The 25,186-nt window shown below is 42.1% G+C and overlaps 2 protein-coding genes and 1 long non-coding RNA gene across 3 annotated transcripts; 1 reads left to right on the forward strand and 2 right to left on the reverse strand.

Annotated features, from left to right (window-relative positions):
* Positions 1-5,137: 5,137 nt before the first annotated feature.
* On the forward strand, positions 5,138-15,342 carry LOC109487541 (dnaJ homolog subfamily C member 16-like). Its single transcript, XM_019791556.1, has 15 exons — positions 5,138-5,289; positions 6,183-6,249; positions 7,635-7,865; positions 8,296-8,440; positions 8,796-8,977; positions 9,292-9,465; positions 10,007-10,093; positions 10,409-10,539; positions 11,002-11,197; positions 11,833-12,012; positions 12,441-12,517; positions 12,932-13,012; positions 13,716-13,802; positions 14,295-14,456; positions 14,945-15,342. Exons 1-15 carry the CDS (start codon positions 5,144-5,146, stop codon positions 15,330-15,332), a joined length of 2,334 nt encoding a protein of 777 aa, XP_019647115.1. The 5' UTR covers positions 5,138-5,143; the 3' UTR covers positions 15,333-15,342.
* Positions 15,343-18,029: 2,687 nt separating this feature from the next.
* On the reverse strand, positions 18,030-20,156 carry LOC109487550. Its single transcript, XR_002141251.1, has 4 exons — positions 20,077-20,156; positions 19,345-19,507; positions 18,785-18,960; positions 18,030-18,325 (listed from the first exon to the last, which is right to left on the reverse strand). It is a non-coding gene; the product is annotated as an uncharacterized LOC109487550 (long non-coding RNA).
* A 2,419-nt stretch (positions 20,157-22,575) lies between these two features.
* Positions 22,576-24,004, reverse strand: LOC109487524 (palmitoyltransferase ZDHHC3-like). Its single transcript, XM_019791538.1, has one exon. It carries the CDS (start codon positions 23,982-23,984, stop codon positions 23,154-23,156), a length of 831 nt encoding a protein of 276 aa, XP_019647097.1. The 5' UTR covers positions 23,985-24,004; the 3' UTR covers positions 22,576-23,153.
* Positions 24,005-25,186: the final 1,182 nt, after the last annotated feature.

Consider the following 25,186-nt stretch of genomic DNA (forward strand, 5'->3'; position numbering starts at 1 on the left):
AATGTACCGTGGTACCTTCTGCTCCCCATTTTAACGTATTATGGTACATGTGTACCTCTTTCAGCCCACTATAACCTGTATGATGGTACCCTCTACTCCTATTATAACTTTTAATGGTACCCTCTACTCCTACTAATATCATACAGTGATACCTACTTCTCCCAACTATAACACGATGGTACTTCCTACTATAATGTATGGTACATGTAGTACCTTCTCCCCACTATATAACGTACAAAATTATGGTACCTCTTACTCCCACTATAACAATAATATGATGGTACCTCCTACCCCCCACTATAACACACTGTTGTACCTCCTACACTATAACCTACAGTGACAATCACTTAATATCTTACCCAGGAAATTCGCGGTCCTTTCTGTACATATGGCATGTGGACTACGAAGCTCTACATGCACAGACTGAAGTCATTATTATAAAAACGATAGAGATAGATTGTACGACTGGTTGTTTATCAACCAAGATCCGCAGAATAAATATTTAGAAAGATGCAAAGATATTTAGAGCAAAGAAATCTGATGTAAAATGTTGTTGAAAGTAAGTGTTATTATGTGTGTAACTGAGTGAGGTTTAGCTAGAGTTAGATCCTTGTATGTCACTGAATGTTGCTTTTGTCATATAGTTTTGTACACTATTTTGTTGAGAGAAAAAAAAGCCTTGTACATATTTTGCCCCAAAGAGTACCGATTTATGTGCACGTTCTTCTTTTTTTACAGTGCTGGAGAAAAATGCCCAGCATAAGAGCTGCTTGCTGAGCCACTAGGGCAGTAAGCAGAGCCCCCTTGCAGCTGAAGGAAGTATTACAGTTAGACATTGTTGGAGAGTAACAAACTGTCACATCAGTTGTTTAGCATGTTGTTTTTTCTTCAGCATTTTATGAGTAGGTAAGGAAAGGCAGGGCGATATCAGCAGGTTCTTACAGTGTAAGAAAAGGTGGAGCATGGACCATTGTCATGTCGGAAATTTGTAGGAAACACAACTGCTGGTATTCGATGAATATTTTCCATCCTTCCTAGTCCTGACCCTTACCTCATAATACTGAGAATCTTGTTATTCTAAAGGCGGTTCTGTCAGAGTATCTCAGACACCTGGGACTTTGTTGCTATTCGGATATTTTCCAAGTTTACCTCAATATTTTGTTTGACACTTTTTCCGTTCTACTGTTTGTAAAAACAGTAGAAAAGTGGTCACTTACAGCAATAGTGCATCATATTCAAAAAGTAGTACGTGATGTGCCAATGGTCACATTTCTTTCAGGAGGGCTTCTCATATTCAAAATCATTATCACATAGCTATACAATATGTAGTGTGAAGCTGGTATAGAGGAAGGGCTAGGCGGGTAAGTGAGGCCTCACACTGACATTTCCAATCAAAGGTAACATATTCTCACACCGAAGTTTGCAGGCGAGTGTTACATATAGCATCACACCAATGCTTGTAGGCAAGAGTGACGTGGCCTCACATTGATATCTGTAAGCATACTGATGTTTGTGGGAAGTGTAATACAGGATCTCACCACATAGGTGTTTGCAGACAATAAGACTTCATACAGGCATTACTGATATTTTCATGCCGGCATACTCTATCTTTGCCATCCAGGATTTGATCTTCTACCATGATTGTATCATACTGTACACATGCAATTCTGAAACATAAAGGGTACTTGTAGACTTAAATACTTATAACTAGCACTGTGTATTAAGACTTGTCTATCTTAGCAATGCTTTAACTTTCATGTTGTTTACCTGTATGTATGATGTGCAATATCTTAGTGTATGTTTTTTTACCCACTGGAAATGCCTGGTGTTAACCCTCAGCTTGCCAAGATAGCCTTTTGGAACCAAGAACAGTTGGTTGTAAGGTAAAGCAGCAGGGAGAAGGTTAACCAGGTGGGAATGTCGTGATGCCTAATACCACTATATATACTTCAGGCTTTGGAAAAACATTGGCCAATACCTCCGAATATAGTTTCATGAGGTTAGTTAAGTATAGGATACAGGAGTTTTCTTTTACACAACCAAGATAGTCTCACCTACATGTAAGTGCTTACATTTTGGTGAGGCTGTGAGGAAGGTGTCTGATAGACACTGAAACTTAAGCACTTAGGTAAGACAATCTTGGTTGTATAAAAGAAAACTCCTGTATCCTACTGGCCAATACCTGTTCCTTTCCATCATATTATTCCTCCTGTTGGAGAAGACTTTTGGCACAAAATTTGTATTGGATACAGGGTTAGGCAACAGGAAGAAAATGTATAAATAAATATTACATAGTTTCACAATGACAGATAAAATACAGGGTTATGTATTCACAAGAATGCCGAATCTACATGCATTTACCAACCTGATGAAACCATTTAGGAAAACCTAAATTTACCTTGTGGGGCTTTAGGCATTCCAAACAGTGGGCTTTTGTTTTGTTGTACAAGCCATGAGCAATATTAGTCTAGAGTCAAGATATTAATATGTTGCCTATATTTTGTTGTCATCAAGCCTTAACCTGCACAGACCTGAGTGGATGATGCTTTTTCATGGCTTTATGGGCTGACTTGTGCCCAAAAAAACATAGAAAATGCACCCAGAAGGTTTGCCCAGGTCAGGCCATTTATTTATGTTCATCTGTGGACATGGACATGAGTCTAAAGAAATGGTTTGATGTTGTTTTATATCTTATGATAATCATTGTTTTGTTTTTACGTTAAAGTGATGAAAATTTTTAGGCTTGGAGCTGTAGTATGAGAGTGGTTAGATGAGATGAGTTGGTTATACTGGAAGTTGGTTGTACTTGAGGGCTGGGTTGCACTAACCTCCTGTGCAGACCCTCTTTAGCCTCTACCAGGCACCGCGGATCACTGAAAAAAGAATAGTAGAAATTGGCCGAAACAAAGGGATAGTATACCAGAGAAGATCCCGGGCCATAGAAGATCCAATTTGCGACCCACGGATTTGGATTTTCTATGGCCCTGGATCTTCTACAATTTCTACTATTTTTTCAGCAATCCACGGAGCCTGGTAGAGGCTAAGAAATAGCCTGGGTGCCATCCTTTTTGTATGCCGAAGACCCCATAGGAGCGAGTATGGGAGCCCGGCATACAAATAGGCTGGCACCCAGGCTATGATAGAAATGTGAACCAGCCAGAATGTCTGCACAGAAGGGTTAGGTCACGTATTTTGGCCACCAACTTTTCTGTACTGTCAGTTTGAGAGATTGAACCATTATACAGATGCACCTAGATGTTTCATTCCTGTTTGTGTGTTGTTGTTTTTTCCTTCTTGACATCAGAAAGCAATGAGGGTAATAATTAATAGAAAACTGTATATAAACATACAATAGTAAGACATAGCTTCACATTCTGCCTCTTACCAATATACCGTTGTGGCCAAAGAATAGACGATTTGGATTTTCACGTGTCAACATTTCTGGCCTACGTTGTCAATTTTGCTTCCATCATGAGAATTGATAGAGATTTCCTACTACCAATTTATTGTAAAGGTGATGCTTGGTATATTAAGTACCTGTAGTTGGTCAATGTTTACATTGTCTATATGTTTCCAAGGGCAGTTTTATGTACATGTACATGTGCAACTTTTATTTATTATTGCACAAACCTGGATAGAAGTACTGTACAACAATCAATTGTGATACATGTATGCGTTTATCTGTTCTTTGGATTGAAATGAAATGTGGAGACATTTTTTTGGTTATCCAATAATTATGCCATGCTGCAGATATAGCAAGTATATAGAGATTGTTACAAACCCTTGCACTGGATACATGTAGGAACCAGCATGAACCATTAAAAACCACTTTCCCAAGTCTGTTGTCATCACTAAAGTGATATTGAATTAACTAGAAATTAATAGTGTTTTACTAGTAAGAGTTCTATGAGCTCATATATACCAACACAATCCACAGCTTCTTGAGTTATTTGTATGCATACAAACAAACATACACATGTAGTATGCAGAAAACCGACATCAAAGACCCCTTTTACGTGTGGGCAAAAACCTGAAGTACAAAAAAATCACATACACAGCCGACAGCAGTACAAATGCTAGGGCAGATGAACCATTCTCGAACTTCACCGTTGTTTCTAGGACTCCTACCCACCTACCTACACCTATACGAAATATCATTAAGATACGGCCTCTTGAGTTATATTGTACACTTACAAACACACATACATACAAAGCCTGCTGCAGTACTGTAAGAAAATGCCATGTGAACCATTTTCGAACTTGACCTTCATTTCTACAATCGCTACTCACCTACCAAATATCATTAAGAGCAATTCACTGCTCGAGTTATGTAGACCACAGCCACTCCACTATGTCAAAACTGAAAACATTAAGTTTTCTTTGTTGAAGGTGAATTATGTGTCGAGGATAATACCGAAATTTGTTGTCATAAAACATCACATTATTGTGTCGATGAAGGTTAGACATCTAGGTAATAAGATACGCCAAAAAGCAGTTACTCAAGCAACTGGATATTATTTTGGAAATGACATTTCAGCTTAAGCATCCACTAGCTTTCGTCAATGACTGAGGTACCAGAGGAGAAATATTAGTTTATAAGCACAAACTATTGATTGATATACAAAGTTATCATGCTGGCAAAAAGTATTTTAGGCTCACGACTGAATTATTAAGCCAATTTTCGGCACAGTTATAGTTTCAACCTTAAGTGTACATCTCTTCAACATTAATTGTACATCTCTTCAACCTTAATTAAGTGTACTTTAAAATCTCATCACCAATTGGGAGTTTCGTCCCTGGTTTATTTAGCCTGACTCAGGGAACTTCTTCTTGTCCTTGTTTTACGTCTAATATATCGCTAGACGTGATCTCTTGGTCAACGAGTACCTTTCCCTAATCTCCGAGTAGATCCTAGGGTGGCAAAAGACAGTATCAAATTGGCCAGGCAGTATCCATTCTCCAAAGAAGTTTCACACCCTTGATGCTGTTTTTGCCACCCTAGGATCTGCTTGGAGATTATACCCTCGCGCCCCCAGAGTTCAAATGGTTCCGTCCACGTGCCCGTGCCCAGGGTACTGTGGTACCGAGTCCTGGGAACGAGAGCCTTCCGCCATAGCTGTAGGTAGCCAGTGTATGTTATGTTATGAAGCCGGTTGCGTGTGTTAGTGTGTTCCTGGTCGTGCTGTTGCGCTGCTGTTTTGGGCTGGACCCGTACCAAGTGCTCGGCGTGGACAGGTCGGCGGACGAACGGGACGTCAAGAAGGCATACCGCCGGCTATCCAGAGAATGGTGAGGCGCTACCACATAACGTTATGAATGAATGGGTAACATTAAGATGTTAAATTAAATGTTAACGTTAAGCTATATATTTGGTACATACCATTGTATGCCCACAGTTCACAAAAAAAAAGATAATTTACAGAAACACGTATACATAAATTTGTTAAGCTACGTAGTACGTATCTTGTCGGTTATATCAGTGACCTTCTTTGTGATGAAAATAAGACCTCAGATCAAAAACCGGAACAAATTATTGATCTTTCGACACCCCGGCTTTTAAAAGCAACCCTTAAATGTTTCTATTTTTTTAATCAGCATGATGCTTTCGTGTTTTAGTACAGGATAGTGTAGAAATTATACAACTGAAATTCGGATAATGCATTGCTGCATAAAGATGATAACATGAAAAGCTGTGTAAGGGTGGGAGGGGGGTCGACATGCGTACACTCATTGGGCTGTTCCATTATTAGAAATGGGGTGTATTATTACTATGAATAATGTATGTAATTGAGAGGCCATTAACATTGCACTCATAGGAATGATGGTTTCCAAGTTTTAACAATGTCAATGTTAGAGCAAGGACATTATACACAGAAATAGTGTGTATAATGTCCTTGTTCAGAGTTATGTTTCAGGTCATTGACCCTTAAGGTTCCAATGCACAAGGTCAAAGGTGAAGGCCTCCAATTATTGTTTAGGAAAATGAGGTTTCAGGGAACCTCCTTGTTTAGACCATGAATGAATATTACTGTGTCCAGATATCTTTGTGTACAACTTAGGGTTGCGACATACAATATTACCCACAATACATCTTAGTACACATGGGCAGTTTAAACTGTGAACTCAGGCTCATTGTTGTTGACCGTTGTTGTTGACTGTTGTTATTAACTGTTGTTGTTTAGGCATCCTGACAAGAACAAAGATCCTGGAGCAGAGCAGAAGTTTATAGAGATAAACCAGGCATATGAGGTTAGTTTTATGGGTGCTATGCTGAATACTATAGGATAGGATAGTGTTCAGCATCAAGGACAGGTGTGTTTGCCCATATGTGGATGGTGTTCAGCACCAAGGGCAGGTATGTTCACCTGTGTGTGGATGGTGTTCAGCACCAAAGACATGTATGTTCACCTGTGTGTGGATAGTGTTCAGCATCAAGGACAGGTGTGTTTGCCCATATGTGGATGGTGTTCAGCACCAAGGGCAGGTATGTTCACCTGTGTGTGGATGGTGTTCAGCACCAAAGACATGTATGTTCACCTGTGTGTGGATAGTGTTCAGCACCAAGGACAGGTGGGTTTGCCCATATGTGGATGGTGTTCAGCACCAAGGACAGGTATGTTCACCTGTGTGTGGATGGTGTTAAGCACCAAAGACATGTATGTTCACCTGTGTGTGGATAGTGTTCAGCACCAAGGACAGGTATATTCATCTGTTTGTGGATGGTGTTCAGCACCAAAGGACAGGCATGTTTACCTGTGTGGATATTGTTCAGCACCAAGGACAGGCATGTTCACCTGTGTGTGGATGGTGTTCAGCACCCAAGGACAGGTGTGTTCATCTGTTTGTGGATGGTGTTCAGCACCAAGGACAGGCATGTTTACCTGTGTGGATAGTGTTCAGCACCAAGGACAGGCATGTTCACCTGTGTGTGGATGGTGTTCAGCACCAAGGACAGGTATGTTCATCTGTTTGTGGATGGTGTTCAGCACCAAGGACAGGCATGTTTACCTGTGTGGATAGTGTTCAGCACCAAGGACAGGCATGTTTACTTGTGTGTGAATTGTGTTCAGCACCAAGGACAGGTATGTTCATTTATTGTGTGGATAGTGTTCAGCACCATGTACGTTTGCTTGTGTGTGTGTGTTGATGGTGTTCAGCACCAAAAACAGGTATGTTTACCTGTGTATGGATAGTGTTCAGCACTAAGGACAGGTATGTTCACCTGTGTGTGGACAGCATACAGCACCAAGGACAGGTACACTTGCTTGTGTGTGTGTGTGTGTGTGGATAGTGTTCAGCTGTTCCAATGTTCACCTGTGTGTGGATAGTGTTCAGCTGTTCCAATGTTCACCTGTGTGTGGATAGTGTTCAGCTGTTCCAATGTTCACCTGTGTGTGGATAGTGTTCAGCACCAAGGACAGGTACACTTGCTTGTATGTGTGTGTGTGTGTGTGTGTGTGTGTGTGTGTGTGTGTGTGTGGATGGTGTTCAGCACCAAGGACAGGCATGTTCACATGTGTGTTTTTCAGGATCAAGTACATGTTTGCTTGTGTGTGAATGGTGTTAACTGTGAACTTATCTGTATATTTTAACAAATTCTTGCAAATTTATTGATAGACTTTCTGTATCCACAGGTCCTCTCAGACTCAGAAAAAAGGTCCAACTATGACAACTACGGTGACCCTGACTACCGCGGACCTCTCAACTTTGGCTCGCGCGATGGTTACCGAGACAACGGCTTCGGCGGGGGGTTCGGACACCCGTTCCACTTCTTCCACCAGCGGGACCCGTTCAGAACGTTCCACTTCCACTACGGGAACCAGGAACACCGGGAGTCATTCAGGGACAGGGCTCAGGAGATGCTGGTGACTTTTTCTTTTTCTAATTATGTTTAAACCTTTGCAGAAGGAAAACGTATTGTTTTTGCTCCGTTTCTTCTTATTCCTTCTCTTCTTCTCTAAACAAATAAGGTCAATGACCAGGACCAGACATCTGTCACTATGGTAACTGGTGTTGGGTTACATCATGTTGCACTTTTATGGCAGGGGGGATGTAGACTCCTGACACCATATAATGTGAATTTGTTTGAGTAAGAATTAACAGAGCAGACCATATGAAAAGGTAAAAATGATTAATGCATTAGCTTTGCAAATGTTACCTTTCTTGCTCATGGTTGTATTTGAGCCTGTGTATTTTATGTTATGAAAGTTGAAACTGTAATTTTGTACAGCATTTATCTTGGGCAGTTTGATGGATTTTGATTCCGTTGTCTGTGTTTGACACCAATATTTTTAGGTCACGTTGAACAAGTATGAGCAGACGGTTCTACCCCAGAGCAGTGTCAAACCCTTCCTACTGGAGGTGTACAATGACTGGTGCCTGCCCTGTCTGCAGATAGAGCCAATCTGGGACAGTCTGGTGGAGGAACTACAGCCCATGGGTGAGTCTGGGGAAAACTGTATTGTATTCGGTATAGCCAGTATAACCGCCCTTCAGCGTAACACACCTGTCCAGCTTTACACCTAACCCTTGAACATCTAACTCTAAACAATGTTTAAAGCTATCTAATGATAATGCCCCTACTGTACTTGGTGACAGCGAGTTCTTCTCTGCAATAGTTCTAATAAAGAATGTAGTAGTGTCAGTACTGTACAGATCAAGGGCTCAAGATGGGTGTCTGGAATTGCATTTGTTTTGCTGTGTTTTTTTTCATGTGTGAACAGGAACATTGTGTGTTGGCAGGAAGGTTGTTTATGTGTAAACAGTAAAAAATAAATTGTATTGTGTGTTGACAGGAATCGGGATGGGTATAGTAAACAGTGACTTTGCGGCGAAGCTGACCCAGCGGCTGGGTGTGTCCCGCCTGCCTGCCATCGTGGCAGTGGTAGATGGAAGGCCGGTCCTGTACACAGGAGTCCTGACCAAGGAGGCCATCCGGAGATTCCTGGAGAAACTCCTGCCTGTTAACATCTTGGATGTGAGTTTACTTTGAACCTTCAACTTTAACCTTGCCTCCTTCCATTCCACTGCCCTTTGAACCTAGACCATTTCCAATAGTTTTGTAGGTCACTAACCCCTAAACCTTGACGAATTTTTCTGTAGGTGACTAACACTTAAACCATGACCATTTCCCCAACAGAACTCAACTTTGTAGTTGACTGACCTTTGCACCTTGACCCATGTTTTTGTAGGTGATTGACCCTTGACCCATATTTTGTAGGTGACTGACCCTTGACCCATATTTTGTAGGTGACTGACCCTTGAACCTTGACCTTTCCCCTGTTCCCGCAGGTGACTGACTCCAGCTGGAGTGAGTTTGTGTATGGCTGTCGTCATGACAACAAGCCCCGAGCCGTGCTGTTCTCCCAGAAGCCCGTCCCGTCGCTGCTGTACCGAGTGGTCAGTTTCGCGTACCAGGAACGTGTGGTGTTCGGCTATGCCAACACTAAAGCAGCTAACACTCAGGTACAGTTAGACCTATCAATCAATAGTTTGTGCTTATAAACCTGCATTTCTCCTCTGGTCTTCCAGTCACTGATGAGAGCTAGTGGATACTAGCTGAAGCGTCTGACCATTTCCAAAATCATATCCAGTTGCTTGAGTAACTGTTTTTTGGCGTATCGTATTACCTGCATGGATGTCTAACCTTCATCGATGTACAGTTAGACCTACATTCTAGTTGTAGACTTTGGTTTGTCATGGTGAGACATGAGGCACTAGAACAGCTAAATTGGCTTATGCTGAGGTCACAATTCCCACATAGGGCCCGGCCTGGCAGGTTTTCAGAACAAAAAGTATGATATAAAAGAAAGCAAAACACAGAAAAGTTTTTAGTAATAATCATTGGCACTATTCCTGTATATTCTTGATATGAATTGTTAATTTTTAGTTCATACGAACAGCCTGGCCGGGCCCCGGTCTGGAAATGTGACCTCAGCATTACATCACATAAGAGATAATCAATTATGATATTACATAATACACAACTATGTTTGGCTCCTTCCAGACCCTGAGGTTTGACTTTGATGTGGGATCAGGTCCGACACTTCTCATCTTCAAGGAGGACAAGGATAGCCCTGCTGATCGACTGGAGGTGTGTTTGTTTGTTTGTTTGTTTAGATTTTTATTTTAGATTTGATTACAAGTAGATTTATAATATCAAGATCACCATTAGTGTTTTACATGCTGTGTTGTAAACAAAACAAGGTCCCAGAGTCAGACGTAGAATGAAATAAGTGAAATTTGTGTCCATCACTTCCACATTTGTTGCGTGTTTGTATCTATTTTTTATTTAGTTAAGTTAACGTAATATATTGTTCTTTTAAATGTGTGTAGCAATAAGGTTTAGGCACTATGTAATTGTGCACTATGTAGTTGCTAGTTTTCACTTACAATATCGTCTCCACAGACAGGTGAGATGCAGAAAGGCTCCCTGAACGCCAAAATCTCCTCCAACCTGCACCTGTTCCTGCCCAGACTCAGCTCTCAGGATATCTTCAATGAAGTCTGTCCTCCAGACACGGCCAACACACCCGAAAGGTTAGTCCTCTTATCCTTCCAGCCTTCCTTCCTTCCTTTGCTCCTTCCTTCCCACCTTCAATCCTTCCTTTGTTCCTTGTTTGCTTCCTTCATTTATTCTTTCCCTCCTTCCTTTCTTCTTTCCCTTGCTCCTTCCTTGCCACCTTCCATCCTTCCTTCCTACCTTTCTTCCTTGTTTGCTGTCTTAATTCATTCTTTCTGTCCTTCCTTCCTTCTTTCCCTTGCTCCTTCCTTCCCACCTTCCTTTCTCCCTACCTTCCATCCTTCCTTCCTACCTTCCTTCTTTCCTTCCATTGGTTTCAACTTAAAAAAAAACAAACCTAAGTGTCATTGCATTTCTGCACGTTTTTTTATTCCATCCCAGACCAGACAATTCAAGCAGTGAATTCTCAGGTTTAGGTAGGAAACTAAAACTTGCAATAATGTTAAGAAAAAGTGACAGATGATCTTTCATCCTTCCAGGTTATGTGCTGTCCTCTTTACCTACAAGGACGCAGACCACGACTTCTTCCGAGACACGTACCGCCAGTATGCAAGGTCGGCCGAGGAGTTCCAAGGTCGCGTGACCTTCAGCTACCTGTATGAGAATACCCAGGGTTCTTTTGCAGACAGGTTTGATGAGGGACTGGAGGGGGCATTCGTACCCACATCAGTCTGTGTGAGTCTTTAGTACTTAGAATCTTGCTACATGTTCCTCTGTGCAAGTCCTCAGCACATATAGCAGATTCAAGTATATATATTGACAGCCATGCATTGTACATAGTAACTAAAGGTCAATATTTTAACAGCCTAAACACTAGAAATTCCACTAATGATGTAAAGGCTCATCCCATACTGACATTGATATGCAAATTCAGTTCCATTATCAATATCATTTACATTTTGTCATATTTTTTTAGTTTGTTTTCTGTACGTTATTACTTTGTCCTGCTTCTTTTACTATCACGACGATTATGATTGTACCTAAGTTAGTTCCTTTACGTTTTCTGTTATTATATTATGTATTGTTCTGTGCAGGGAGCGTTGAAAACCGCCATTGGTGATATGCTACCCCTGGATAAATAAGTAAAAATGAAATGAAAATGAAATTAGTCTTTTGTAAGGTACACAATGTAGATTAGGCCACACCAATTTGATGAATGATTCTCTCAGTCAGGGTTTAAACACTACTGAACCACTAGCCTAATTTTTTCAGTCTGCAAAATTGCAGGTTGCTTCTGCAATATTGAAAATGTGTCTGCAAAATGCAGGCTGCAAATGGGTATTTCTAACACTACATTGTACCACCCCCAGCTGCTGCTGCTGTGGCGTCGTGAGGAGTTCTCGGTGGCGTACGGTTGGCTGCTGAACGGCTGGCAGGGCACCGGGAACGACCACCGCCGCCTCACGTCCGAGCTGCAGACCGTTCTGCAGGGGAAGACGCGACTCCCATTCAGCGCCAAGATTCCTGAACTCTACAGGGAGGACCAACCGGTAAGGCACCTAGTTTTTGTTTTTTTTACCGTTTTTAACATCATTTTTCCCTGAACCGGGGGTTAGACGTGCTTGCACGAAGTAGAAGTCTTTTTGTTGAAGCAAGATTTTTGCGGCTGGATGCCCTTCCTAACGCCAACCCAAACCCTAGTAGGGCCCAGGAACCCTTTAACTGAGGGGTGAAACGTGCATGTCCGGACATGTCCGGACATGTCTGGGTCCAGCCCTAGGGATTGAACCTTGGTCCCCTTGCTTGACAGTCGGATGTTCTATCCACTACACCACACAGACGCCACAAGCATTAAGCATTAAACCAGCTAGTAAGGCAACAGGTTAGGCATTTAACCAGTCCGTTGGGACTTGCAGCTCTTAATGTCGTCACGAGGAAAACCTTAATATATATGCTTTTATCATCAATGTGTTGACAGGCTCTCATCGTACAGCTATTCAGGAAACTACAGAACACATGGTACTTTCTGTGGGACTGGTACCACCACATGGATGTGTGAGTATGGCCCTTTGTATTATCTTAGTAGTATATTATCTGTGATTATATCTAGCAGTTCTGTGAGTCAGTATAGATTCTACCATGATGATGGTGATCAATGTTCTATTGTGTTCTACAGTATATAGAGTGTACCATGGTGATCTCAGTGCTGTAATAATATATAGTGATGTTCTGATGCACAATGTAATACATTGGGAATGATGTTCTGTCCTCTACAGTATAGAGTGATATTCTGTTGTAATACTACATTGTGATGTTCTGTTGTGTTCTACAGTATAGAGGGACGTTCTGTTGCAATACTTTGTGATGTTTTGTTGCACAATGTAATACATATATTGTGATGTTCTGTTGTATTCTACAGTATACAGTGATGTTCTCTAATACATTGTGATGTTCTGTTTTGTTCTACAGTATAGAGTCCACCATGGTCATCTCAGTGCTGCTGACACTCTTGATGGTAGTTGCAGGGGGATTCGTTCTGTCCATGGCAAAGTAAGTAAAGGCCACACTTATAAGAATATCCTACAATTTAAATACTTTGAATGTTCTTAGAAGTAAAAAAAAAAAAGAACTTGATAATGTGCTTTCATGCGCACACACAAGAAGCCTAGTAACAATTTTCAGTGGGTCATACTCTTCCTGCTTATATTTAACCCCAAGGCCACACCAATTTAATTTGTTGGTTCTCGGATTCGCCTCTTCGTTTTTTTCTGATTTGCAAAAAAAAAAAAAATTGATTCTGGTCCTGAATCAACTGAAAAATGCTCATGCTTTGCCCTGAACAGTTGAAAACAGTCCTTTTCTTCCTAGTCGTTACAGTTATTCAATCTTTCAATGCAGTGGTATGATTAAAAGTTCAAAATTCAATGTTTAAATTTTAACCCAGCCTTTTGTGTTAACTTCATGGCTCATTTCATAGCATTTAAGCCTATAATAGGATGCCTAGACCTGTTTTTATTTTTATTTTTTTTCGCCCTGTCGCTTCATATTTTTTCTGAAAAAATCCGAGAACCAACAAATTAAATTGGTGTGGCCCAAAGACCAAAAGTTTCTGTTTCTGGTCTAGATCTAATGGTTAGCCCACGTGACCTTTAATTGAGTTGAATGACCCTTCAAAGCCAGTCTGACCTTGACCAACCCAGAAGGCTTTGACTTCCACATTATGATCATGATATCCACCATATTTGTTTTACAGTAAGGAGATGCAGAATGAAAGAAAACGCGAGAGACGACAGCGAGCGGCTCACAGAGAGAACACTGATCAGACAGGAGCCAATCTCAGGTAACCGAGTTAGAGTTTTTTGTCTAGCAGACATTTTGGTGTGTTCTGGTTTGAAGTGGCCTGTCTTTATTCTTTATATCATGTTACTGTTTCATGTTGCTGTACTTCAAACGTGGTTCCAGCAGAGAACAGGAGACACCCGTATTGCATTGTTGTGTTATTATTTGTGAATAAACGAAGGGGGTGCTTGCTGAGAGAGAGGAGTCTGAGAGAGAGAGAGTCCGAGAGAAGGTCACAGCAAAAGAGTAGAAAGAGGCTGTCCCAGCCCCACAACTCCCGTGTGTGTGTGTGTGTGTGTGTGTGTGTGTGTGTACTGGACATGCCTGTGTCCTGCATGTGTTTTTGCTAGTCCTGTAGTTAGTTCCCCATGCAGTATCTGAATAGGACCTGAATTCCACCTTGGTTACACCAATAGCAGGGACAAATTTACTCAATACAATCATGGATAATTTTGTATTCTACATATAACTCTGTTTCAATCTCCATCCACAGGAAGAGGAGGTATCTGGAGTTAGATGAACTCGTCCCCTCGACCTACGCAAACCTGATCCTTGACCTTCGACCCGGCCAGCTGACGGTACTCCTGGCTGTGGGGAAGGAGAACAGGGAGGTGCTTCTCAAGGCGTTTGCTCGGGAGGTCTACCCTTACGCAAGGTGAGAAAAGACTAAGTCTTACTTTAAGCCTTACTCAAGGTGAGAAGTATGTAACTTTCTATATGGTGAGTCTACCCTTACCCAGGGTTTGTTTGTTTGTTTTGCGTAACCGGTAAACTACCTTACCTTAACACCATGTAGGTACAAGCTCAGGAAGTTTGATCCATTCACACTGGGAAGGCCATCTCTTTTTTTTATGTGTGAAGGGTTCTTTAACGTGCTCAAGATTTGGCTCCCGTTATACATGGGACCTCCAGCTTTAAGAAGAAGTCCATAACCAAAGTTAGGTCATGTTCACCTGAGTCAAGTGAGGAAGTAGGTTACTTGAAAGTGCCAAAGGCTGCAACTTTGGGTCTGCTAGGGATTTGAATCCTGGACCTTTAGATTCCAAGCCAACAACCCTAACTTCAATACTTGCCTCTACATAAGGTAAGAGGATTTTGCTTGTTGATGGCTGGTTTTGTTGACAGTTCTTGTTTTCCCTCCAGGGAGTCGAAAATCGCAGGTTTCGCGTTCGTTCTCCTGGAGCGAAACCTGCCCTGGCTGGACGATCTGCTGTGTAACACGGCCGACTTTCCCCCGACAAAAGTCACGGTACGGAACTGCGAGGGAATCGTCATCGCGGCCAACGGCCACCGCTTCTACTACCATGTGTTCTTCCCGAAAAAGTGGCGGAACCACAAGCAGAGGCGGTCCAGGGATTCGCTAGACGGGGATTTTGTTGGACTAAACGACAGCACGAGTGAAGAAGAAGAGGAGGAGAAGGGAATGACAGATCCAACTTATCTCCTGAATGGGTTAAATTTCTGGATGGACAGGTTGTTAGAAGGGACATTGAAAAAATACCTGACGGAGGGTTGGCCGGATGTGAGGTGATGGAGGAAAGGGCTCGATGCCATCCTCACGTGGCAGGTCCAGGGTTTGTATATATCAAGCAACGACCAAGACGTTCTTGGCTGTCATCAGTCCTTCTCACTGCCTTAGCACTGGTCAGCTGTCACCAGCAAATCATGCTTATTTAATTGTTTAATGGTTAAAAGAACTCCATTAGTGACAGTACACACACATGCGCGCGCGCGCGCCCACACACACACACACACACACACACACACACACACATATATATATATATCCTTTTTTGACACATTTTACATTGGGATGTGTTTTTTTCAGGTTGGTATGACATAAATAAACTAGAGTTCCACGATCTCATACCTTCGCCAAATGATGTTAGCTTTTATGATTAAGAAATTATATATTAATCCCCCTAATTATGCAAATAGGATCCTCAATTGCATGAATTATATCTGTTGATCATATTCTCCACCAAAAGACAGTCTTATCTTAAAGAATGCCATGATGAAATTTTCTCATAAATTATGCAAATGAGGTCCTTATTTGAATAAGTTATGTTTAATTATGTTCACCTTAACTTAACTTTCAAACACCCCAAGTATAAAATTCCAGGCAGTTACCACTATGCATTTATAATATTTTCTCATTAATTATGCAAATTAAGTCTTCATTTGCATAATTGATATCTGCCTGTGTTTCTCTCATTCTTAATAACATATGTCACAAGCTTGAACTTCCTATTATGGAATGCAGCTGATAAATAGAATTTCCTCATTAATTATGCAAATTACATCTATATTTGCATAATTATAATATCTTTATGTCAAGCATCACTCAAGCTACCTACACACCAAAAATCACGATGATCCATCCATCAGTTCTTGAGTTATCCCCCTTTAAACATTTGTCCATTAAACCCCCCTGCAGTTCTAGAGCAAGCAACTAGGGGGCTCAAACTCATGTCACTTTATCCCCAGCACAAGAGCTATCTACCATCTAAATTTCGTCACCCTAGCATGTCTGGATCATGAGATATCAAAACCGGAAGTTCTGCTGCAGTACCATGACAAGCTGCCAGGTGGCCCAAAATCTAATCATTTTAAGGTCTCATCAAGACCTACCCACCTACCAAGTATCAAGACAATCCATCAAGACCTTCTCTAGTTATCGTGTTGACAGACAGACAGACAGACAGACACACACACACATACACGAACGCCCCTGAAAACATAACCTTCTTGGCGAAGGTAAATACAACACAGAACCTGCAAAGCTGGTGTGTTACGCCAAAGAGCAGTAACTGTTATACTGTCAAGTATACTAGTATAATGTACACTGTCAGATACATTTGTACATATTACAGATCTAATTGGCTGATGGCTGGCCAGTGGTAATTTAGTGAGAGGGATGAATGGCAGTCCAGTACATCAGGGTCGTTGCTTGATACACAGAAGTGTTGGTCCTGGCATCAGGATGGATTCCAGGATTATGCATGTTGTACATGGAGCCAAAGTTTTCTTGAGATTTCTTAAATGGTTTCTGTGTCACACAGAAACACGTCTTATTTATTGGTCTGATATGAGATAGCAGAAAGCTGCTAAGTTTGTAAAGTGCAATAATTCCTTATCTGTCTTAAGGAATGCACAATTATTCCTGACCTGTCTCATAAGGACTGTACGAGTTCTTTAATGTACAGTCTTGAAGATAATGTATAATTATAAGTATCAGAAAAAATGTTTAATATTTAAACTAAGGTAGCAGGAACGTAAATGTATGACTAATACCCTAACGGAAACAACATAACAAGTTAGACATGTTATTACATAGATGATATGTAGGGTAGTGATTTAGTCAGGACTGTGGGTTGTAAAAACACAAACTTGGTCTGCTTTAGTGTGGACCTGGTCAGCATTTTCTAAATGATTTTTTTTTTTTTGTATTTGAATTTATGTTTGTCGATTTGTTTGTCTTTTCCACAATGCAGGGTCAACATATCTCTGAAATTATTGAATAACCAATAAGTTATCAGTAGATGCTAGTGTAGTGTATTAGGTACATTTAGACTTGAAAAGTAGTCTTTAGTATAAAACCATGAATGTTGACTGATCATGCACAAGGTACAAAAATATAACTTAATGTAAAACAATGGCAAGAATTCCAGTAATGTTTTACTCACTTTTGGCGATTGAGGTTAATGATTAGCTAAATACAAATGGTAGCGATGTGCTCTTTTCGTGAAGTCTTGTGTGTTTCACTGTTGAACCTTTCTCAGCATTTTTATAACAAGCCCAAATTGTCATTTTCTGCAGTATACACCCGGTGCTCTGTCAATGATCGCTTTTATTTACTGGCCGATGTTTGGCGGTCACTGACACCCGTTTGTTTCTACGTTCACACACACACACACACAGACACACAGACACACACACACACACACTGTCCTTGGTGCTGAACACTATCCACATCCACACTCTGACACATACAGACATATACACACACACATACCTTCTCCATGGTTCTGAACACTATCCAAACACATACACACATACACATGCTCGAGTACACACACACACATGAAAGCGTATTTATGAACACAATAATGCATGCACATGAACAACATGCTCTGCCAGAATATGGAAAGAAGTGAAACCGCACTGTCTATTACATGTAAAACAAGTGCCGCCCTGGCACCTTCTATTACCATTTTTCTTCAAATATCATTCCCACCATATCAATACAACATAATGAATGTGACACAAGGAAGCGGACTTTCGGGACCGTCGAGAGGGAAAATATTTGGCAGTTTTCTGGTTGATTTCTTATGTCTAAAATACGGTACAGCCAGAATATCACACTCAGTCTATCTTGCCTTCAAACATCAGTTGGAAACAAAGTACAAGGACAGCAATATTGAAGACGCCCTATAGGGCCTGACGTGAGACGTTTGTCCACTAAACTGTCACTTTTCTGGGAATCAGTCAGCTTCTAGCTCCGAGCTTTCTCCATTGATGCACCTGTGAATGGAAGGTTGAAAACCATAGTTTGATTGTTGTGGCTGTTGGATGAGATTTGCATTTTTCTTTAAACTAGCTAATAGACCAGCAAGTGCAAGGAACCAATTTTCTTTGAGAGCCCTGATGGCAAATCGGATGGCACTTTACAGAGGCTCCACGTTGTTACCCTCTATGTACAACTTTAAAACGATGCAACTCACTCAGACTTACATTGGACTTACCAAGCGCTTCTAGCTCCGATTGACTGTTTCTAACAGTCAATTAGATATAGAAGTCCAAATACTACATGTGTTAATGGGCCTAAATTCTCCTTCTAGCTCTTATTGGCGGATGTGTTTCCGCCAATGAGATATAGGAGGTTAACACGTAATCTTATTTTTCAAATAACTTTGTTAGCATTCGCATTTTTAATGTCTTGGGGTACAGAACGTACAGATTCCATACGGCTAGCAAACCCACCAGCCACAACCTGGCGCTTCCTAGGCTCCCTTTCCTTGCGTTCCGACTTTCATACAGACTGGGTTTTTCAACACCTAGCCCCGATCTCCAACCGGCACCCAACCTGCTGGGTCTGTCAACACCTAGCTTCGTTTTCCAGAGCGAGCGATTGGCTACAGAAACCCGGTTTTCGGAGGCTGAAGGGGCAAGGAAACGAACACAAGTGTGAGGCTTAATGTAAATCTGGTAGTCTATATACAAACGTATATGTACATGCGTTACTATAAAACATGTACAGACCCCTGATATACACGGTAACTTTCACTGTAACTGTTGAGATGCTGGAAACCGAATGACTTTATGCTATTAGGCTAGAGTGAACCTAGTGCAGATGGAAACTTGCTGCCCAATGTGCCTGTAGGCACAGGAGGACCTAAGGTCTAAGGAACCTAGTGCAGATAGTGTAAACGTGCCTTGGAGCCGATTGAAGTGGAGTTTATATAGTGCAAACCTGAGAACCGTAATACCAATGACCTGAGGTCAGTGTAACACTGATGTGACGTGACCTCAGGTAACCTCACCATCGCAATGTTCCAGCCAGGTGGGGACGCGCAGGCGCAGTGAGCGTACCACGGACAGACGCAGAGCTGAAGCCGCGCCAGGCATGACGGGTAAGACACAGATGTACGGACGCACTGACGGAAGAGTGGTGCAAGGACTGCAGGCTCAAGCAGCCAGAATTTCCTGGGAACATAAAAAGTTACAACTATTCCTGTTATCAGCACCCAAGCAGAATATTTTGTGTACGATAACTGTTACTGTAAAACAGAGAAACATGAAAAAAGTATAACATCCAATTAGATCCTGCGGCGCAAGTTAAGGGGGTCTATATTTGCCGCCTGTAACCATTGGCTACGGGAGACCAATGGTTATACATGTACATATTGTACTGACAGGCGATCCCGTAGCCACGTGCACTGGTTACAGGTGGCCATTGGCTACGGGCGGCGGCCAATGGTTGGAAGAGGTCCCGTATCCAATGGTTAGAGGCAGCCATTGGCTACAGGCCCTGTCCTTGGTGCTGAACACTATCCACTGGTAGCAAGTGGCCAATATAGACTCCCTTGCGCCCGAGAATCAAAAACCGCGAATATCGATATTAAAACTCCGATAGTGAACCCTGTATCGGGACATTTCGCCATCAACACGCCCAGCATTCTCTCCATTTGGCTAAATTTCACCAGTTTTCAGCTAGCGTACTTTGATCTAGTTTAGTCTGGTGGACACTACATTGTACCAAATGACTGCCTTACCTTCCTTTAATACGCCTTTCTCCGTGTCAAGACAGCGGCGCACATCCACGCTGCATCTGACCGCTGTGTTTGTGAACAACCCAACTGGAACAAACTGTTGTTGTTTACGTCAGTCTCTATGGAGACGTTCGATCAACCGTCGTGTTGTTGCCATGCCAAGAAATAGAATTGTTCTAGAACGGACTTTTGTTGTGATGAAAGTTGGGAAGATGCGAGGATTCTACAGTTTCGTCTGTAAGTTACTGTAAGAAAACATATTGTTTTTGCTCTGTTTCTTCTCCAAACAAATAAGGCCATGACATGAACCAGACATCTGTCACCATGGTAACTAGTGTTAGGTTACATCATGTTGCAATTATATAGCAGGAGGGATTAAGACTCCTGTCATCATATACATGAATGCGTTTGAGTAAGAATTAACAGAACAGGTCATATGCGAAGGTAAATATGATGCATTTCCTTTGTAAATGTTACCTTTCTAGTTCTAGGTCGCATTAAAATTTAAAAAAAAATGATTCTATTTTTTGAGCGGCCCAAACAGGCATGCCCTTTTCCGTAGGGCGAAATCAACCATTTTGATTTTGCGTAATATTGCCTGACTGCTCTAATCTAACGTAGAGCGTAATGGGTGCATTTTGTGTAAAGCGTATTTGACAGTTTTATTGCTGTGTAATACGTAGTCGTGGTCTGTAATTTACCGTAAAACGTGTCCGATAAATCATGCATGAAGCATAATGAAAGTCGTTGATTGAGGTGGGTTAGATGTAGGTCGGCCTACAGACTAATAACAGTGCTATTTTCCCTTTTAAGGGCTTTGACAGCTGTTCCGACTGCAGTGTACGTATATATAGAGAAATTGTCGTTGCCAAATAGTCAAACCTGCCAAGGTGACGACCTCTTCAAGCTGGCCACCTGGCCATGGTGACCGCTTTTTCTCGGTCCCCAAAATTTTCCCCAATTGAGTCAAGCATTAAGCAACCTGTCCTAGGTGACCACCTAGCCAAGAAGGTGACCACTTTCCTTCGGTCCCCTGGGTGGCCGGCTTGGACAGGTTTGACTGGAGTGTACATGGTACTCTAAGAAGATGTCATTCCCACCTTCAGGCCTCATAAAATCACCAGCTTTAACGCTAATTAATTTCAGTCGCCGGGATGACTGAGTCTTGTATACATTAGGGTGCTAATGCTAGCGTAAAATGTTGTCTTGACCCCTCCCCATATATACACTCAAATAAAGACAAGACGATTTACCACAATTTCAGTTTCAGCTTGTTTCCAGTTGTCATTCTGGCCACTATTACACAAAAGTGGCTGATAGAAAACACAGCCACATAAAAAGAGATTGTCTGGATAAAGTACATATAAACATGTTCCACAGTAATATGTAATATGTTCGACCACTGGCTAACAACACAGGCTAACTACAGCTCTTTCCACAAAATCAGTGGATTCTGCATTCAATGTCAAAGGTCTGCATGAAGACGAAATGTTAAACATTTCTAATACATGTAATATTGCACATGGTGTTCCCTTTTCATTGATTGACCAGGTTTAAAAATTGGCTTAACATCACATTGCATTAAGAGATACATTACACCTAACTAAAGCCCCTGGCACATTCAGACCTAATTCTTTCAACCATCAACTTCAACCATGGATGGCTGAGGTGTTAGGGCGTTTGACACAAATCAAATCAAACTTGAGTCAAATTTGACTGCCAGCCACACCCCAAACACTGCGGACAACCTCCCAACACCAGGCAACCAGTCCCCAATAATGGCTTGGAGATTAGTTTTAAACTCCTGTTCCAACACAATGTTCAGGAGACGTAACAAATGTATTGAATACATGGCATGCTGAGGTTTCGACAGTAAAAGTGTTACGCTCTCTTTCAAGATTGTGCTGGAAGAGAAGCTTAGGTTTATAATTTATACCCTGCAATACAGGCTTAAGGGGGGCTGAATTAAAATGACCCCCATTCCACAAAGAGAGCTAGACTGATAAATGCACAGCACCTGGCAGAAACCTACCCCAAATCCCCTGACAAGAGAAATACATTATTTACATCATCAGTCTGTTGCCAGTAACAGCCAGTAAGGTTGGTACATCTAGTTTCACTTGTCCATGGTACACATTACACGGTCACTGTCAAAGTCATAGGAACCAAGCACATGTCATTTTCATACACAGTATTTTAAAGGAAAAACGTGCTAGACATTGTTGCACATTGTATCAAAAGCAACAGTTTCGAGTGACGTCCACCACTCTTCTCTGCAATTTATCCAGTAGTAGAGTTTAAATTACCAATGAGAATTGTTTTACCTGGATGTCTAACCTTCATTAACGTTAGCCTCCGTAGCAGGCTTATAGAACTGGGGATTTGGTGGTCTTTGGCTGTTTTCAGTTCTAAAAACAGGGGCAATTCAACCAGGCCGGCTATGTTGTCTATATGCAATCAGAAAATAGCACATAAAAGATCCAAAAGACCCTGATATGAAGATACCCAAAACCCCCAGTTTTTGGCATGCTATGGAGACTACATCAACGTACTATGGAAAAACATGTGCGTGACATTGTTGCACATTGATGATGGCTCTAAAAGCAACAGTACAACTGCAAGTCATGGGCAGAGCCTGTTAAGCCGATATATGCAGATGTAATCTCGTTGAGTGGTCTGTTCTATATCATATTCCTGCCAGACTACCCTTGTATGTCACACAAGCACTCCCAGGGACTGTTCATTTTGCATCACGCTAATGCTGGACAGTTCGTTTTATATTGTTCGTTTGTTGACATTTGGGACAGTTAAAATGAGAAGAAATATGTCATATATATACTCCTGTGGGACTGTTCATTATACGCAGGGACTGTTCATTATACATGTACATCATACAGCTTAGGGACTGTTCATTATACATGTACATCATACAGCTTAGGGACTGTTCATTATACCTCATACTGCTGAGGGCTGTCCATGATACCGTTCTTTATACATCATAGTGTTGAGGGACTGTTCAGTATACTCCTGGGGGACTGTCCATTGTCCATTATAACGTCTTACCCCCGCGGGACCGTTCATTATACATCATACTCCTGCGGGTTACTGATGGTCTGCGGGTCGGGCGCGGCCTGGCAGGGGCAGAGCCAGAGGACCGAGTTCCCTCGGCCGAAGACCTCGGCCAGGAGCGCCATCTTGGGTTTCCGAGGGCGCTCTCTCTCCCTGCCGCGCTTCTGAATCTGTTCCACCGCCGTCTCGTCCGTGAAGATGGCAGACAACTGGTCGCACATGATGGCTGACACGAACAACCCGAACAGAATCGCCTCTACCGTGAGGATGACAGAGTGCACGATGCGCGTTTGTCTCCCCTGGTGGTCGATCTTACACCCGGCTCCCGTACACTCAATCACCCAGGAGACTATCACCAACATGAGCGCGTAGCAGCACGCCAAACCGGTGTAAAAGAGGAACTGGATGAAGAATTTCTGATTCAGCTCGCCCACACAGTTATTAATCCAAGGGCAGTGGTGGTCCATACGGCGGATACACCGCCGGCAAATCTTACAGTGGTGGGCCCTGGGCGGGCGGTAGGCGTCGCAGCGAGCGCACACCGTCCAATCTTCCTCCTTTTCCGACAGTTTTCTCTTGCCCGCCGCGCGAACGTCCGAGAAGTCAATGTTGTTGGCAGGGAGGGGCACGATCCCCGGGTCCGAAAACACCGCTCGCAGGTGCGCCAGAGTCAAAAGAAACACGACAATATTGAACAGAACCACGTGAAAGGCTCCCCAAAGGTTGGAAGTCATGGTGGGGATCGCCAAGTGTCGGACAACGACGTAATCCGCGTAGAAAACGGCGGCGTAAGTGATGATTATACAGATGATCCCGCACGGATCTGTACGGAACACCGCCATCTTGCTTCTTCCGTCTGCTAATTAGGACCACGGCTGTCTCCTGTAACAAGTTTACTGCCTGAAATCTTTGCGTTTAAACTTAAATATCACCTCAAATAGAATACCCCCTCGAACGAATTCAAAGTACATAATATTCTATGATTATGAAAATTTATTTTGTACAGTGCTGTTAAATTTGTATGAGTCGGTGACCTAGATTTTAGGCAGTATATTGTGTGTACACAGGCCACATCTTTAAAGGACATAATGACCTGTGGTAACCTTTGGGACATGATGACTCATGCTGCCACATTGGCCACGCCTAGCAACCGCAGGATTGATGTGGTACACTGCGAGGACCTTAAAAATGACCATTAAAAGGAGCTTGGTATGACACACGTGTTTGGTATAGGGGTGGGTGTCAGACCACTGGCAAAAAAGTAGACCAGTTAGATTTTTGGCCTCCTAGCAGCTTCCTATGGTACTGCAGTGTAATTGCTGGTTATTGTATCAATAAGCAAATTCGGGCATGTGTGCATGCAGGAACAGTACATACTGTCATTACTGTGAGTATTGTAATTCACTTGCTCACGGTAGCAAAAGTTCAAGGTCTGAGAAAAAGGGACATGTTCATGGATCACAGTGGCGACAGGTGCAGGAAAAAGAAAGCCTAGGAATTATATGTTAACTGTAATGATAAGTTTACTAGTACTGTACAGAAGTGACAGTGAATACAGTGAACATAACAGTACTGTAAAAAAGTCAGGAATAATGCAGTACCCATGAAAAATCCAGAAACACAGGAGCATTGAGTGTCAATGTGCATTTATTTACAGGTTGACTGGACTTTTATATCAAAGTATGTTTAACGACTGTGCAACTGAGAGTTGTCTAGGAAGAAAATCTGTAAATGCTGACTCATCCAGGTCTGTCATCTCAGAAGCTGATCAAGGTCTGAAGTATGGAATATAACCTATCACATTACATTATATAATCCCAAAAAGTTTTGACCATGTCATTATGTAGCCTCCGTAGCAGGCTTATAAAGCTGGGGGTTTGGTGGTCTTCGGCTGTTTTCTGATTTGCCAAGTTCTAAAAACGGGGGTAATTCAACCAGGCCAGCTATGTTGTCTATATGCAATCAGAAAATAGCACATAAAAGATCCCAAAGACCCTGAAGACCCCAGTTTTTGGCATGCTATGGAGGCTAGACATTATTAACT

The sequence above is a fragment of the Branchiostoma belcheri genome, unplaced genomic scaffold, assembly GCF_001625305.1.
Source record: "Branchiostoma belcheri isolate BF01 breed outbred unplaced genomic scaffold, Haploidv18h27 scaffold89, whole genome shotgun sequence".
Classification (NCBI taxonomy): Eukaryota; Metazoa; Chordata; class Leptocardii; order Amphioxiformes; family Branchiostomatidae; genus Branchiostoma; species Branchiostoma belcheri.

What these genes read in the sequence shown, in the direction of transcription:
- LOC109487541 (XM_019791556.1), top strand. Translation starts at nt 5,144, where the DNA reads ATGAAGCCGGTTGCGTGTGTTAGTGTGTTCCTGGTCGTGCTGTTGCGC. An exon ending in CGCCGGCTATCCAGAGAATG is followed by an intron (nt 5,290 to 6,182) that starts GTGAGGCGCTAC and finishes GTTGTTGTTTAG; the next exon opens with GCATCCTGACAAGAACAAAG. An exon ending in ACAGGGCTCAGGAGATGCTG is followed by an intron (nt 7,866 to 8,295) that starts GTGACTTTTTCT and finishes CAATATTTTTAG; the next exon opens with GTCACGTTGAACAAGTATGA.
- LOC109487524 (XM_019791538.1), bottom strand. Translation starts at nt 23,984, where the DNA reads ATGGCGGTGTTCCGTACAGATCCGTGCGGGATCATCTGTATAATCATC.